At 38.8% G+C, this 15,659-nt stretch overlaps 1 protein-coding gene across 1 annotated transcript in view; it reads right to left on the bottom strand.

Annotated features, from left to right (window-relative positions):
* LOC150078365 (E3 ubiquitin-protein ligase RNF38-like) overlaps window positions 1–15,659 on the bottom strand; it is a 280,964-nt gene that overhangs the window by 201,681 nt on the left and 63,624 nt on the right. Inside the window, exons 3-4 of the mRNA XM_090384822.1 lie at window positions 15,205–15,281; window positions 1,229–1,440 (exon numbers count right to left, since the gene is read on the bottom strand). Coding sequence (XP_090240948.1) covers window positions 1,229–1,440; window positions 15,205–15,281 — 289 coding nt within the window. The remainder of the gene's footprint in view (window positions 1–1,228; window positions 1,441–15,204; window positions 15,282–15,659) is intronic.

Genomic DNA, 15,659 nt, shown 5'->3' with positions numbered 1-15,659 from the left:
GACATTTCCTTGCTAGCTTCTGATGTTTTATCCTGGATCCTTGTCATGCCTACGAGTGTACTCAGTCTCGGTGATCACCTTGCATCCCCCAATGATGTGTTGGATTGTTTCTGAGACCAGGTGGCATTGTTGAAATATGTCATCCGACACTCTAGGCTCCTTGGCAATGTATTTTCTATAGTTTCTGGTGTTGATTACCTGGTCTTGGATGGAGAGTATGAATCCTTCAGTCTCAGGGAAGAGTGTCCCACTCTTGAGCCATGCACTAGAAGCATTTTTATCTATGTGGTCTTGATAGATTTACCAGTTTGCATAAAGCTGGAAATATTGAATATTTTTCACTTTATTTCCAACTTTTACCACTCTGATATGGTAAATCCCTTACATTTGCAAGTTCATTTTAACAAAAGAAAAGGTGATTTGTAAGTTATTTATTTTTTTTAGGAGAGAGATTTCTTCAGTAATTTTAGCATAGAAATTAAACAGATATGACTTAATATCTTATTCATTTTAGTTGGAATATTGTAGATATGTTACTGTGCAACTGCAGAATAGCAGATATGTCCCCCCCCCCCACACCATGCACCTGTTTAAAAATCAGAAACACATATGATCATTGCTTCTCTTTTCACACAGTTTGTACATCTCTTTTCAATTTTTAAAAAAGGGAACCGGGAATATATAACTGCCATCCTTGCAAGCCAGTCCAAGTGCTATGTTCTGAACATAATGAATATCCCTCCCACCCTCCAGCCATTGTTTAAAAATTGGAAAAGAGATGATTGGACAGTATGAAAGGGAAGCAATGATAATTTCCTGCTTTGTTTACTTTTCCAATTTTTAAACAAGGGCATAAGGGAGAAATAGCTCCAATCCACAAGGTTGCCTGGATAACATATTCACTATATTTGGAACACCTCAATGTATTTAAAATAATGGAAGAGAAGTTTCAAATACAATTATCAAATAGGCTTTGACCAATGCAAACTGTTAAATGATAGGATTTAGTGCATGATTCACTTTGGTAAAAAAAATCTGAATTTCAGGCAAACTGGTAAATCCCAGGATATACAAGATTTTGGGCTTTTACGGTAACATTTTTTTTTTTTTTTTTTTTTTCATCAGCAAAAATAAAAGTCTGCTTTCTTGCATCACTTGGCCTTACTAATACTAAAATCAACAAAAGAAGCCAATCATTCAAAGACAGTATATATTATACTGTACATACCTTCTTCTGCACCTCTGAGTGTGACACCTGTCCTGTACTGGTGCACATCTCTGTGAAATGCTACGTCGCCTCACAGTCCTATCAGTTGGTGATGGTACTGCATGGTCCCATGATGTAGGAGGAAGAGGCAGAGGAGAAGAGGCAGAGAGTTCAACAACACCACCATGAGCTGCTAAAGACACGCGCCGACGTTTCCTGCTTGGACTTTCACTCTGAAGTATAAAAATATTTTATATAAAAAAGTTTATACACATGGGCAATTTAACAAAAAATATTATCCCTTCTGCAAAAGTTTGCACTAGTTTCAAAAGAGATGCTAAAACAGAGTACAAAAAACAGAACATTAAAAATGGACTACATAAAGATTCATTACACACAAAAGGTAAATATATATTCCTGAACTTTCATCCATTTGCAAAGAATGAGATTCATTAAATTTGATACTTGGGGCAAACTTTACTTAAGCTTGGAATGTACAGGCAGTTCCCGCTTTACGAGTTCCCGGGTTTACGAGTTTTTTTTTTCCAAGTATCAAGTAAATTGAAAATATGACCATTAATTGCAAAAAAATGAATGTTAAACATTAATAAGTATCGCATTTCAAACCATGCACATAGCTATACAATAACAGTGCACCCAGCTTTACAATATTAATCCGTTCCAGAGACACCAACATATCGTGAAAATATCATAATGTGAACCCAATAACACATTGTTTTTTAGTTATTTCGTTCCAAGACCTCAGAAGTTGAAATTTTCGCTAAATAACTAAGCTTTTTATCTCTCTAAAAGGTCATTTTTATAATGTAAATTGTATTAGTTACCAATTCAAATCATTAAAACACACTAAAGTTTCATCGTTATCATATGTTCCATTATAAGAATCAATTTTGAATACCTTTGTGATATATTTCTAAAGCACATTTCGGAGGTCACAACCATAAAACAATAAAAATAATTTGCATTTTTTGGTTTATTGGGCTTTTCTGTAAGCACTTATAAATGGGTTTACTACCCATTTATAAGTGCAATCAATTATAAATGGGTAGTAAATTCGGTGTTATTGCATTTGCGAAAATACAGATAGCTGGAATTGAGGGTTTTTACATTATTATGGTGAAATGTGTTTCCCCTTCACTGCAATCTTCAATCATATAAAAAATATAAATTTTCAGAATCTTTTCTTCATTCCTTTTTTTGTTTAAGCTTTGTAAACTTGTTACTCAGTGTGAATCGTGTTAGTTGCGCATATTGTTAGTTAATTGCAATTTGTGTGTGGCATTAAAAAATGCTTAGGCATGCTATTGTGAAATTTATAAAGAAAAGAGAAGAGATTATCTTGGAAACAAACGCCTCTTGAAGCATTTCTGAAGACAACGACTCCTTGTGCATTTACACAAGGAGTCGTGTAAATGCACAAGGGTGTATTTAATAACAAGTGTGCATTTAGTTGATGCACAATAACAAGTGTGCATTTAGTTGATGATGATAATAAACATTCATTAACATTTGTAAGTCATAAATAATTTCTTTAAATTATAATTTACTTGATTTTACAGGCTATCTTTTCATTTATTTGGATAAATCAATCATTGTTTAAACAAATTAATTAGCTAACTAATTTCATTGTTGAGAGCGTAGTGCTGTTTTTAACATTATGTCTATGGGAAATAAATTCTCGCTTTACGAGTTTTTGTTTTATGAGTGTGCGCTAGGAATGAATTAACTTGTAAAGTCGGGAACTGCCTGTATATACCTTCACAAATGATATATTTCCTATATAAAAAAACTTTGTTTCATCCTGATTTCAAATATAATTCAGCTTTAATTTTTACTAGCAATTAATAAAACAATATAAATATTAGACCAGAATGCATTTAACAGTATTTTTTATTCATACATCATAGAGATAATTTAAGTTTCCTATACCATGAATTATCTACTTGTTGTGAGGTGAAAGCATTCTTATTACAGTAAATATTACTTATGCTTTTCAATCAACAGATTTTAACAAGTAAGTCTTAAGCAAATGAAATAAATTTTCCGAATACTCCAGGATGGCCACACGGATCAGAAGAGTTCGCAATGATACACTGATTTAGAAACATTCATATTCAAATATACAAAACTTATAACACTGTTTAACACAGTCAGCAGGCAATTTACAAAATTCTGTTAAGGTTATTGCCCCCGGAATGTATTCTGTAAATTAAAACTGCATGAAGTATGAAGATTGGGAGCCTGTATGCCCCCAGTCTACTGTCCTTTTTATGAGGCTCCTTTAAAGGAAAATCATAGAGGAAATCCAAAAGTTAACTAAACAAAACCATAACAAACAAAAACAAACAAAATCAAATTATCTTACATCTACAGTTATCTTTCCTTAGGCTAGGTGCAGAATGGTAGCAAAAATGTTGTGATGATAATTAAGTCTCTGATATTTGCAATTTAATCTTCAATTGATGTGCTGATTTTCAGCTACACATGTTCATTTTCAGTGTGCATTCTAATTTTAATAAACTACTATTCAAAAGCTTATACTCATGCCAATACCAATTTATTAATTTTTCTAATGAAATTAGTTTCTTAATTACAACAGTTAATTTTAAAAAGCAACTTTTGGTAATCACAGATGTATTTTCATACCTTCTAATCACTTTCCAAATTAACAACTTTCAAATAAATTGAGCAAAATGTGTGCATGCACCCGAAAAAAATTTTAAAGAAAAGAAAATATACCTTGTTAATAGCAAAGTTCAGCATTACAATGTCCTAAGAAACAAAAAGAAGCTTGACACCATTCAGATGGTAACACTCCTAACAATAACTAAAGCCTTCTGCACTGTTAGCACTTCCATTCACCAAGTCCTGGCTGGCACATTTCCCCTGGACTTGAAGGTGGTCTGCAGATGTGGTCCATGTGTCTTGAAGAGCAGACCTAAGGCTCCATCCCCTGTATGCGCCCAGTCTTCATACTGTCGTTTTTAATGAGGCTCCTTTAAAAACAAATTGTTCAATGAGCCTTGTTTGTTTATTTGTTATTTGGTTTTTAGGAGCATTAGCAACTAAGGCCATATTGCTCCGGGATATGCAGTGGTCATTCCCTGACCTTTGCGCATCCTCCGTATTTGGTGGTGACGGGCTCGAACCCCGGTCTAATCAAGAAGCGTGTGCTACGCACTGCTGCTCCTTCCCACCTGGCTATGGAGGAGCCAATGAGCCTTGTCAATCAATTTGGACAAAGAGAGATTGTGCAAGGATCATGGGATAGAATTTCTCAGAATGGATGCTTGTTAAGAGGACAGACTGCTTCTACAGGGATGGAATCACTTAATACTTAAATACTTAGAAATAATTAAAAGAAATACTTAAACACATTAGAGTACAAGAATATTTGCTGATGCTATCAGGCAGCATTAGGTGGGTCAGAAAACTGCTAGTTTGGGGGGGTGAAGATACACTGATTAATAAATGTAACAGGAGTGCTGAGCTGAGAGAGGTTAAAGTGATTCAGCACTCTTTCTATTGGAATGTGCAGAGACTTGGAAAGCAAGGCGCCGGAAATTTCAAGACCTGCTAAGAGTAAAGCAAATACACGGGCTGTGTTTGGGTAACTAAAAGAAAGTACAGGTGCATGCATACTTGTATGAACACCAATGCTAGGAGCATAGTAAATAAATTTGAAGTGCTGGTCAAGTCTTCAAATGCAAACACTGTGGCGATATCAGAGATGTGGTGTTTCTCAGATATAAGCGATGCAGAATTCAAATATAGGGAGTACAATGTATACAGGAAGAACAATGTTGACTGTCAAGCAGCAATGAGGGTCACCCCAACCCTACTATACAGAAAGACAGGATTGGGGGGGGCAGTTATGCTCTTAGTTAAGAAGCATTAAATTTAAGGCAGTGCATCCAGTCAAACATGAGTGGCCAATGTAATGCTGAGCCACTTTGGTGCAACATCAGCACTGGGAAAACAAAAATGAGAGTGAGAGAGTGGTATTGGCCTAACAACTCTAATGAGCACAACAAACAACTGTAAAGAGAAATAGAGTGAGCTAGTAAATCAGAACGTCTTACAATGGGGGGATTTTAACTTCCCGGATATGGACTGGCATTTGTGGTTTCACCACACTCTCACTTGCAAGACTTTTGTGGATTTATTGAATCACTGTTTTCTACAGCAACATGTTAGAGAGGCAACAAGAGAAAGTAATACTCCTGATCTGATTATCAGCAGTGATTATTCGTGCATTACAAATCTGCAGATAAAAGAACAACTAGATGACAGTGTATGGATGTGGGATTTAATTAAAGATATAACTACTATCAAAAGTAAAGGGAAGGGAAGGGTTTTTGCTTCCATAAAGGTAACTACACTGAAAGATAGAATTCATGGAATACCTGGTTCCTGGGAACTGCGACACTGCCACCCCTTCTTGCTAGTGGATGAACCCACTGCTTTGCAGGTATATAGATACACTGCATCACTACATTCATCACATAGACAGTAATTCGATGTCAGTATGGATAAACGTCACAAGTTAATCCACTGAAAGAGAGGTAATAGTGGGTGCCCATCGCATGGGTCACTCTTTCATGGGGTTGGTACAGATATTACACTATTCCAGTTCAGCAGTATGCGTGTATTGGGAATATGGCATTTCCAGAATAACATCTCATCTCATCGTGGACAGCGCTGTGGGCGGAGAAACGTGGTGGGTGAACGTCATGGTGGTGGTCTGTCTCACATTGTTTCAGCCAACTGGAGAGTGACAGTAGCACAAAGCATCGCAACTTCAACGAGGGAGGTGCCAGAAATGTCTCCACCAAGACCATCAGGCAATCATTAGCCACAATAGGTTATGGGAGCTGCCAACCCACCAGAGTCCCATTGCTAACACCACGACACAAGACTATGCCTCAACTGGGTGAAAGAACATCGGCACTGGACCTTGGATGATTGGAGATGGGTCTCCTGGTCCAATGAGTCCCCTTTCCAGTTATTTTGAGCGGATGGACAGGTGAATATCTGGCAGAAACTGCACGAAGCTATGTATCCAACAAGTCAACAAGGAACTGTTCAGGCAGGTTGATGGTTGGTAATGGTGTGGGGCATGTTCAACTGCCACACATTGGGGACCTGTCGTACATGTAGATGCATCTCTGAACAGTCCAGGTTGTTGTTGTTGTTATTTTGTTTTTTAGGAGCATTAGCAACCAAGGCCATATTGCTCTGGGGATATGCAGTGGTCATGGGCTCGAACCCCGGTCTAATCAAGAAGTGTGTGCTATGCACTGCTGCTCCTGCCCACCTGGCTACAGAGTCGCCAACAGTCCAGGTTACATGTCCATCCTTGCAGACCATCTGCATCCCTTAATAGCCATCGTGCACCCACAGGGCAATGGACTCTTCCAATAGGACAATGCATCTCCCTACAGAGCTGTGGTGACTAGAACGTGGTTCGAAGAACATTTCGCAGATTTTAACACAATGAAATGGCCCTCCTGTTCACCGGGCATGAACCCTGTGGAGCATCTTTGGGATCCTATGGAAAGGTCTGTTCAAGCTTTGGATCCTCCACCCTGGAATGCAATGGAATCATGGACGGCGGTGCAGTAAGCATGGATGGAAATACCTGCGGAATGCTTTTGCGAACTAGTGGACTCAATGTTGCCGCATGACTGCCCTTATCCAGGAGAAAGGTGGGCCTACCTGTTACTAGGTAGGTGTACCATGATTTCTGTCCACTTAGTGTAAACGGTCAAAGGCAGTTTTTAAATTCTACATGGTGGGACCAACTGATAATGTTCCTTCTGCAAATTCTAAATGAGAAGCATTCAAGGAAATAATCATAAAAGCTACTAGGCTTTTCATACCAATTAAGAAATACTGTTCAAGGTTTAGACCTAAATAGATGTTAGATGAACTAATGAGACCAATGGAAGAGAAGAAAAATGCATGGAATGAATATAAATTATCAAGATATAGAAGTCTTTGGTAGATAAAAACCAGAATGCAAACAAAAATAGCAAAGACTTTGTTCCTTATGTAAACACTAGAAGGAAGGGGATGATCACATTGGTCCAACTGATGATGGTTCAACTCTTCGTGATCCTGCTCAGGTTGCTGACAAGCTGAATAAGTATTTTGCACTTACCTTCACACAAGAGGAATTCTTTGGGTGCGTGAATGCCAGAAGTTTATAAAACTAACAGAAGATAAATAATTTTGTAATAAGTCAGAAGAAAGAACAAACAGTGTCACGAGTAATTACAGACCTGTTAGATTAACTTCTGTTCCAGAGAAAATAACGGAGTCACTGGTTAAAGAATAATGGAGAACCATATAGAAAGGAGTGCAGTTATACTTCAGTTACACCATGGGTTTGTTAAGGAGAGATCTTGTCTGACTGATTTCATTGGGGGTACTATGATGTGGTGACAAAGTAACTGAATGCAAGAAACAATTCTGATATCACATAATTTGATTTCAGGAAAGCTTTTGATATTGTTCCACATAAAAGACTGCTACACAAATTGGAGCGATGTGGCATTAAAGGAAAGTTACTGCTACGGTTAAAGTGATGGTTGAGGGGGAGAAGACAGTTTGTTTGAGTGTGGGCTTTGCGGCGCAAGAGCAACATGGCCATAATGCGCCTAGGGAGAAGACAGAGTGGTTATCAGTGGACACAGCTGCTTGTGGAATAATGTTACTAGTTGATTTTTTACAGGGTTCGGTTCTGGGCCCTTTGCCATTTTCTGTATTTATTAATGATATTAATGAAGGCATATCACGCTTAATGTCCAAGTTTACAGATGATACAAAGGTTACAGATGATGCAGGGTAGTTAATGATAGTAATGGACATATGCTGCTGCAACAAGATCTAGAAAAATTAAACAAATGGGCTGAGAAATGGCCATTAAAGTTTAACATTAACAAATACAAGATATTGCAAATGTGTAGCAGTAATCCCAGATTAACATAGCAACTGTGTGGTACTATACTCCCAGTAGTGAAATATGAAAAAGACCCAACGGTATTTGCATAGACAGGCTGCCAGGGAAACACATGGGATTTTGTCAATGATATACATGAATTTTGTTACAAGGGATAAGGAAGTGATTATAGCGATGTATAAGGCAATTATCAGACCACATCTTGAGTACTGCATACATATCTGGAGGCCTTATATTAAGAAGGAATTAGAGCGGCTGGAATGGGTACATAGAAGGGCAACAAGGTTGGCGAGAGGAACGAAGGGGGCATGCTCTCACCAAGAAAGCTTCAGTTCTGCGAATTCCAGCATATGGAGACTAGGCACCTGCAAGGTGATCTGACTGAGGTGTTTAAGACTTTAAATGGAGTGAGCAAGCTTTTGATAATAGCTTGCTCAATAAGTCAAATTGATAAAAGCAGCAGTTCAGCAGTTATGTGCAAATTACCGAATGGCGAGCACGACTGTTGCAGACATTCAATTGGTTTCATACAGTGCTACAAACAACAAAATGGCCAGTAGACAACATTTGGATGACTTTACCCAGGGTCAAATATTTGGAAAGCTCGAGGAAGGTCGAAGTGCGTGGTGTGTGTGTGTGTGTGTGGCTGCAAAGTTCGGTATCGCCCATAGTATCGTCTCATGTGCATGGTCGGCCTTCAGAACAACAGGTACAGCTGTTCAAAGGACCAGTGGTGGTCATCCACGAAAAACAACACCCAATGATGACTGCTATATACACTTACGGGTCAAGAGGGACCCACACCGGACAGTGGGATCCATTGCAAACCAGCTGCACAGGATGCAGAATATCCCGGTTTATTGTGGCCAGGTGACTCCCCAAAGGTGGACTGTTTGCCCGATGGCCAGTATGCTGTATCCCTTTAACACCTCCCCATCGCAGACACCGTTTACAGTGGTGCATCAAACATAAGGACTGAACAGCAGCGCAACGAGGTAAGGTACTCTTTACTGATGAGGGTAGATTCAGTCTCAGTAGCAATTCTGGATGTCGGCTAATCTGGCGAGAGGTTGGCACATGGTATCACCCCACAAACATCACTGAAAGGGGTCGATATAGTGGTTGGGGTATTCTTGTCTGGGGAGGCGTTATCTTGGATGGACATACACAACTCCAGATACTAGAAGGCGGTACTGTAACCAGTGCATGCTACTGTACTGAGGTATTCCTTTCCCATGTGCGTCTGTTCCGAGGTGCCATTGGCCCCGAGTTCGTGTTTATGGATGATAATGCCACACCCCATCACAATGCAGCTGTTGATAAGCTTTTGGAAAGCGAGGACATTGTTTGTATGGATTGACCTGCCCATTCCACTGATCACAATTCCATCAATCACATATGGGATGCTCTGGGGAGACACCTAGCAGCATGTCCACGCCCACCAGAAAATGTTCACCAGCTGAAGGTGGTGCTGACAGAGGAATGGACAATGTTACTGCAAGAACTAATCAACAACATTGTTCTAAGTATGGACAGGCAGTGCAAAGCCTGCATCGACATTAGGGGTGGCCATATCTCCTACTGAGGACCACCTCTTCCCTTTGTTCCATCTTTGGCAGTGATGCATCTGTATCATGGCAGCCAGTGCTATGTTGGCATTTTTGAATAAAGTCCCTCTGTACCATTTTGTTTCCGTTGTTGTTTCCTTCATTTCTGTACCTCACAAGGTTCCTCTGGTATTCTTTTCCCATATCTAGGCCACTCTATGAGAAGCTACAGGTGCAAACCTGACTGGTCCTTAAGTTTTGCACACCAGTGTAGAATTAGGGATTAATGGTATCAGACTTATAAGAAATACTGTATACTTTACACATACAACTAAAAAGGAGTCCAGTGCCGGGGACAATCACTCATATCATATCTTGATGTAATGCAAATTACAACTTAATACCCGCTTAAGGGTAAAGGCTACTTTACTCAGCAAAAATATAGACCTGGTCATTTCCAAGAAACAGTACAAATTCCGGTAAATTTTGGAAACGTTGGTGAAGTGCACCTTATTGGTCAATTAAAAGTGTCAACAGACAAATAATATACATTTTTTTTCTAAAAACACCTTTAAGAATTTAAAAAATAAAAATAAAAAAATTTAAGAAATAAATATGCGTAAGAAATAACTCAAAAAAGTCCAATCTGTTTAAAATAACAATTCATTACAATTATTTGTACATTACCCGAGCCCAAGCATCATTCATGATACCTGGCCCGAAGGCCAGGCCTAGGCCAGTGCCACCAGTATCATTTTATTTTTTTTTTATTTTGAAAAAAAAAAAGTGAAGTGCCTTCATTTCAAATATTTTTATCAAGATAACTTGGGCAACATGCTATTCAAACATATGTTCCCGCTTATACAGTAACCTTTCATGTGGTTACTGTATATACATCAAATATACTTTGCTGAAATCAAAATAATGTGAAAATTCTTTCCTACATCCAGTTCATGAGTGACTGCCTCCTTAAAAAAAAACAATGCTGTTCTTTCTTCAGAATGTGATGTCCATCTATTACATACTCTTGATCATTGCTTTCTTGATTTTCCCTATCACCAAAGGAAGCTGACTGTATTACTCTCTTCACTCATATAGGGCTCAACATCTGGTGAGTATGGGCTTGGCACACCCAGTGTCCTGATCTGGATATCATCATTCTTCTCTTTCTTGATAATTCCCTTCTACCTCTTTCTGACTCTCTCTTTCTCTCTCTCAGGGTAATTCAGAATTTTTTTTTTAGGCTGGTGCTATTGTTGTTATTTGGTTTTTAGGAGCATTAGCAACTAAGGCCATAATTGCTCCAGGAATATGCGGTGGTCATTCCCTTAGGCTGGTGCAGCATAAGTCTCAACTTCCTTGAACCATATGCTAATAATAATAATATCCAATTTCATGTGCTGATAATATACTGGCACTTCTCCAATCCAAAGTCCTTATAAATTAATCTTTATGGTTCATTTCATCTTCTGGCTGCCTGCCTCAAAAATTACTCAGTACATGCCATCGACTCAGGGGCAACCTCATTTGCCTTAACACTCCAAAATTGTTCTAGTAAATAAACAGTCTTCTGTAACTGAAATATCACTAATTTCATACTGCTCAGCTTGACTCATGCAGTTCCCACACTTTTTTGTCTGTAAATATCTGTAGATGAAAGATGTTCAATTTATCAGCTTGTTATCTATATTAAATTGTCTCAAATTTCTTAGAAAAATCATGTTATTAGTACACAAGTATTATGGGACTGAAACACTGCACCGTATTATACCTCACCATTTTTCATTCAGTCTCTATAACCAACTAAAGATGACAAAATAAAATTATTCATTATGACCTTTGAGCCTTTTAATTCTTCCAACCTGTTAAATTTCATTAAGGACTGATGACTCGATGGAAAAGTGCACTGGGATTTCATCTTTTTACTTTCCTATTCTAACCCTGTTTCTTTTATCAAAAGTGAAAAAGCTAAATGACCTAAGAGAAAAGTTTCATTAAACAAAAAAATAATAAAAACCTTGCTATTTTGTCAATCCCAAAAATTAGCCAATGGATATAGATAGGGACTGGACAAGCACATGTATAAACATGAACTCTGAAGACTATATATTGGGGGATGTCAAACTCAAGTGTTCATAGGCCACAAATGATTCATGGAGAGAAGGAAGGTCGCACTGGTGTGCAAACAGCACACCAGTATCACCACTGAGAGAAATATATTAACTATTTCTACATATTTCCCCTTGCTCAAAAATACCCCATGAATATTTACAGAAGTTAGTGTAAGGTATAAATATTATTCACATTATTTTCGTATGGGTTAGCAAAATGTGAAAATACTGTTAACAGTCAAACAGAAGCTGTAACAGATGTCACCACAGGTCAGATATTACTATCTCCCCACAGGGAAGCTTATTATTATTATTAGCTATATGGTACAAGGAAGCCTGTGGTTTAAGCTGCACCAGCAAAAAAAAAAAAAAAAAAAAATTTCCCGAATTACCCTGAGAGAGAGTCATAAGTAGAAGGAAATCACCAAGAAAGAGAAGAATGATGATATCCAGCTCAGAACCCTGGGTGTGCCAAGCCCATACTCACCAGATGTGAGCCCCTGGGGTTAAAATAGTAGTAGTAGTAGCATGTGATGCAAGAAAGCAAGTGTATAAGCTTATGCAGAATCAGCCAAAAAAAAAAAAAAAAAAAAATTTACAAAACAATTCCTTCTAAATGTTTGTCCAGTTCCTCAAATTTATTTAACCTATCAAGAACACAACGACAGATGGAAGTTTGTTCCAGCAATTAACCACCCGCTGGCTAAAGGCAAATTTCTGCACAACTATTCTACATCTGTCTTTCCTCAATTTGAATTTATGCCCCTTAGATTCGTAGTCTGAACAAGTGGAAGAATCCCATCAGATTTCAGCGTGCTCAACCCATTCAAGGCCTTATATACCTCAATCAGATCACCTCGCAGGTGATCTGACTGAGGTGCCTACTCTCCAGCCTCTGCAATTTGCAGAACATAAGCCTCTCTTGGTAAGAGGATCCCTTTATTCCCCTCACCAATCTTGTTGTTCTTCTCTCTACACACTCAAGCAAATCTACATCCTTCCTAAAATGAGCCTCAAGACCTGTACGCAGTACTCAAGGTGTGCTTGAGTACTGCATATACGTGCCTTGTGGTGTCTTGGTGGCTGGGATGACTTCTCCCCTGGGGAGTTTGTTTGTGATCACTCTGTAGACCACTCCCTATGGAGCAGAATTTCCAACTGTAGACTAGGTGCTCCCAGGCGCGCTTCTTCCTTTGTTTAATCAGGGCTGTGTATTCATTTCTTGCCATTCGGTCTTGCACAATGAAAATTTTTTCCGTCGGGTGCAAACCTCCCGTTGCAGTTGTTGGAGCTCTGGACACCACCAGGGTACGGCTCCAAGAGAAGGTTTCTCCCTTTTAATAGAGTTTTTTGAGGTTTCAGTGACTAGGCTTACAATTGCCTTTTAGTGCTGGTCCAGGTCCAGTCCAACTGTGCTGAGAGAGCGGGCAGCCATGATCAGTGAATCCTTAAATTTCTGCCAGTTTGCCTTGTCAATTGCAAATCTATGGAGAGTTGGCCTTATAATTGGTTGTCGGCTTACTGATTGATGCAGTTGGAAAGTTATTACATGGTGGTCTGAGGTGATCCAGCTTTCCCTAACTGTCCAGGATGAAAGGTGTCGTGCAACGGATCTTGTGGCCAGGGTGATATCAATTGTGGCTTCCCACATTGTACTAGAGAAGGTCGGTAGGTTATTTGGTTGGTTGAGAATTGAGAAACAACTGTTTGAGAGATATTCTTCCAGTCTTTGTCCGTTGTTTGTGCCTTGTCTATCCTGAGTTTCACTGAACCACGCTGGCAACCTGCAGTTTACGTCGGCGGCAATGATGATTTTTGCATTTGGGAATTCCAGTGAGATGCTTTGTAGGTATCTAGTAATCAGGAGAATATCCTCCCCCGGCCGAGAGTAAGGGGAAACTGCATAAAATTCCCCCAAAGGGGTGATGATATGGGCACAGGCTGCCTGGGGAAGTAATGTAGTATTTTGGTGGCAGTGAGATCAGGATTCCTGATCAGAATAGCCGCCCATGGAGTCTCTCCGTCCACTTGAACGATCTTATAAGTCAACGGATTCCCTCTGACTGCTTTACTATGAGAGTATGGCTCTTGAAGAAAGAAGATATTGAGGTCCTCGACATCTGCCTTTTTCCTCAACTGCACAACAACTGCTTTAGCTCGTTGGGCATTAATTTGTGCAAATTTTACAGTGGTAGTATTAAATGGTTTAAGGTAAGTCTCCATAATCAAGCCTTTTTGGCATGTGCTCTTAGCTTTTGTGTAGACCGGGCATTTATTGTTCCAGATGGAATGATCTGCCTGCATTTTCCTCGATTTGCAGTTTGCACAAGTGGGTGGGTCTTCTTTTTTAGGGCACGAGTTAAAGTCATGGTCCCTCTCAGCACAGTATCCACATGTGGGTTGAGCTTGGGTAGACATGTATGTCATGTGCCCAAAAAACGACAACACCTGTAGTGTCACCTTGAAGCGGTGACTGCCCCAATTTACAAACACTATTTTGTTGACTTATTGTTTTCCAGGCTGTGGGGAAAGCTCCACTACCAGCTGGTAGAATTTCCCACTCTGGCATTTTATTGAAATTTCAGGAAAATGAGGTCATTTGGTTCAACATCGGGATGGTCCTGCTGGAGGTTTCTTCTGTATAGTTCATCCTGGAGTGTTGCAGGGATTAGGTCCTTTTCGGTGTCATAAATTATGCTGGCCCCTTTTCTTTTTGGGAGTGCAGCCTGTAGGTCCGGTGTTTGTATTTTGGGGTTACTAATGATTTTGTTAGCTTCCTCTTTTGTCTCAGTTTCAATGATGACACCAATATTATGTGTCTTCCGCACGGATTTAATTTTTGTCATTTTCAGGTCTTCTGCTAAATTTGTGACCACTATATTTTTTACTTCCTCACAAGACACTCTATAAGCAATGACGGAAAGAACATCCTTCCTCACATAAAGCAACAGTAGCACTCTTTCTTCATGGCATCAACTGCATGTAACTTGCCATCCTGACAAGCAAAGAATGACTGCAACTCTTGCAGAGCGTGCTTATATAGCTGAAAGTAACAGCTGATGCAATATTACATCACCTATGTGTGTCAATCTTATCTGATGCAAACTGTAAGAAATATTGCCATATACTTACGTTATTTGGACAACAATTACAATTTTAAGGGGTGATGCACTTTCTTTGAACGCCAGTGTATACCCTATCATAACACAAAAAGAATGAATTCCTTTGGTAGTGAAGGAAGGAACTCACTCTTTCTTTCTTTCCCAATAAAGAAATTCATTGTTAGTGCAAAATATTATTCTGGATATCACATCTCTTGCTAGCTGATTAAATTTTTCATTACAATGCACTTACCTTATGGCTACTTTCTTCCACACCTCTCATTCCTGGGTAAAACAAAGGAGATGGTGACATCTGTTGTCCTAAATGATCTAAATAAATAAACAAAATGACTTGAAAATTCCACTAAAAGATAAAACATTGAAAGCCAGGGGAAACAATGAAAGGTTTGGGGGAGGGGACTTTCATCAAAATGTCTCCACTACAATTAATGTAGTACATAATTTAAAACTCAAAAAAGATGAGCCCAATATAAAATATCACCATTTTTTTTGTCTATAGTGGCATAGCATTTGAAATTGTCTTTAACATACAATTTATAATGAAAATTCACTAGCATCTACTCCCAACAAATGTAATGAAAATAATATTGTTTAAAACAAATACATTCAACAAATATTAGACAAATAATTAAATAATACTGTTTATATTCAATTTTGCATTCTGAAAATGGGGATGTTGATTATACA

This window comes from Mastigoproctus giganteus, chromosome 11 (genome assembly GCF_048544385.1).
Source record: "Mastigoproctus giganteus isolate SK-2022 chromosome 11, ASM4854438v1, whole genome shotgun sequence".
NCBI lineage: Eukaryota > Metazoa > Arthropoda > Arachnida > Uropygi > Thelyphonidae > Mastigoproctus > Mastigoproctus giganteus.
The sequence above is the reverse complement of the archived record's forward strand: the minus strand, read 5'-3'. Positions and strand labels throughout refer to the sequence as shown.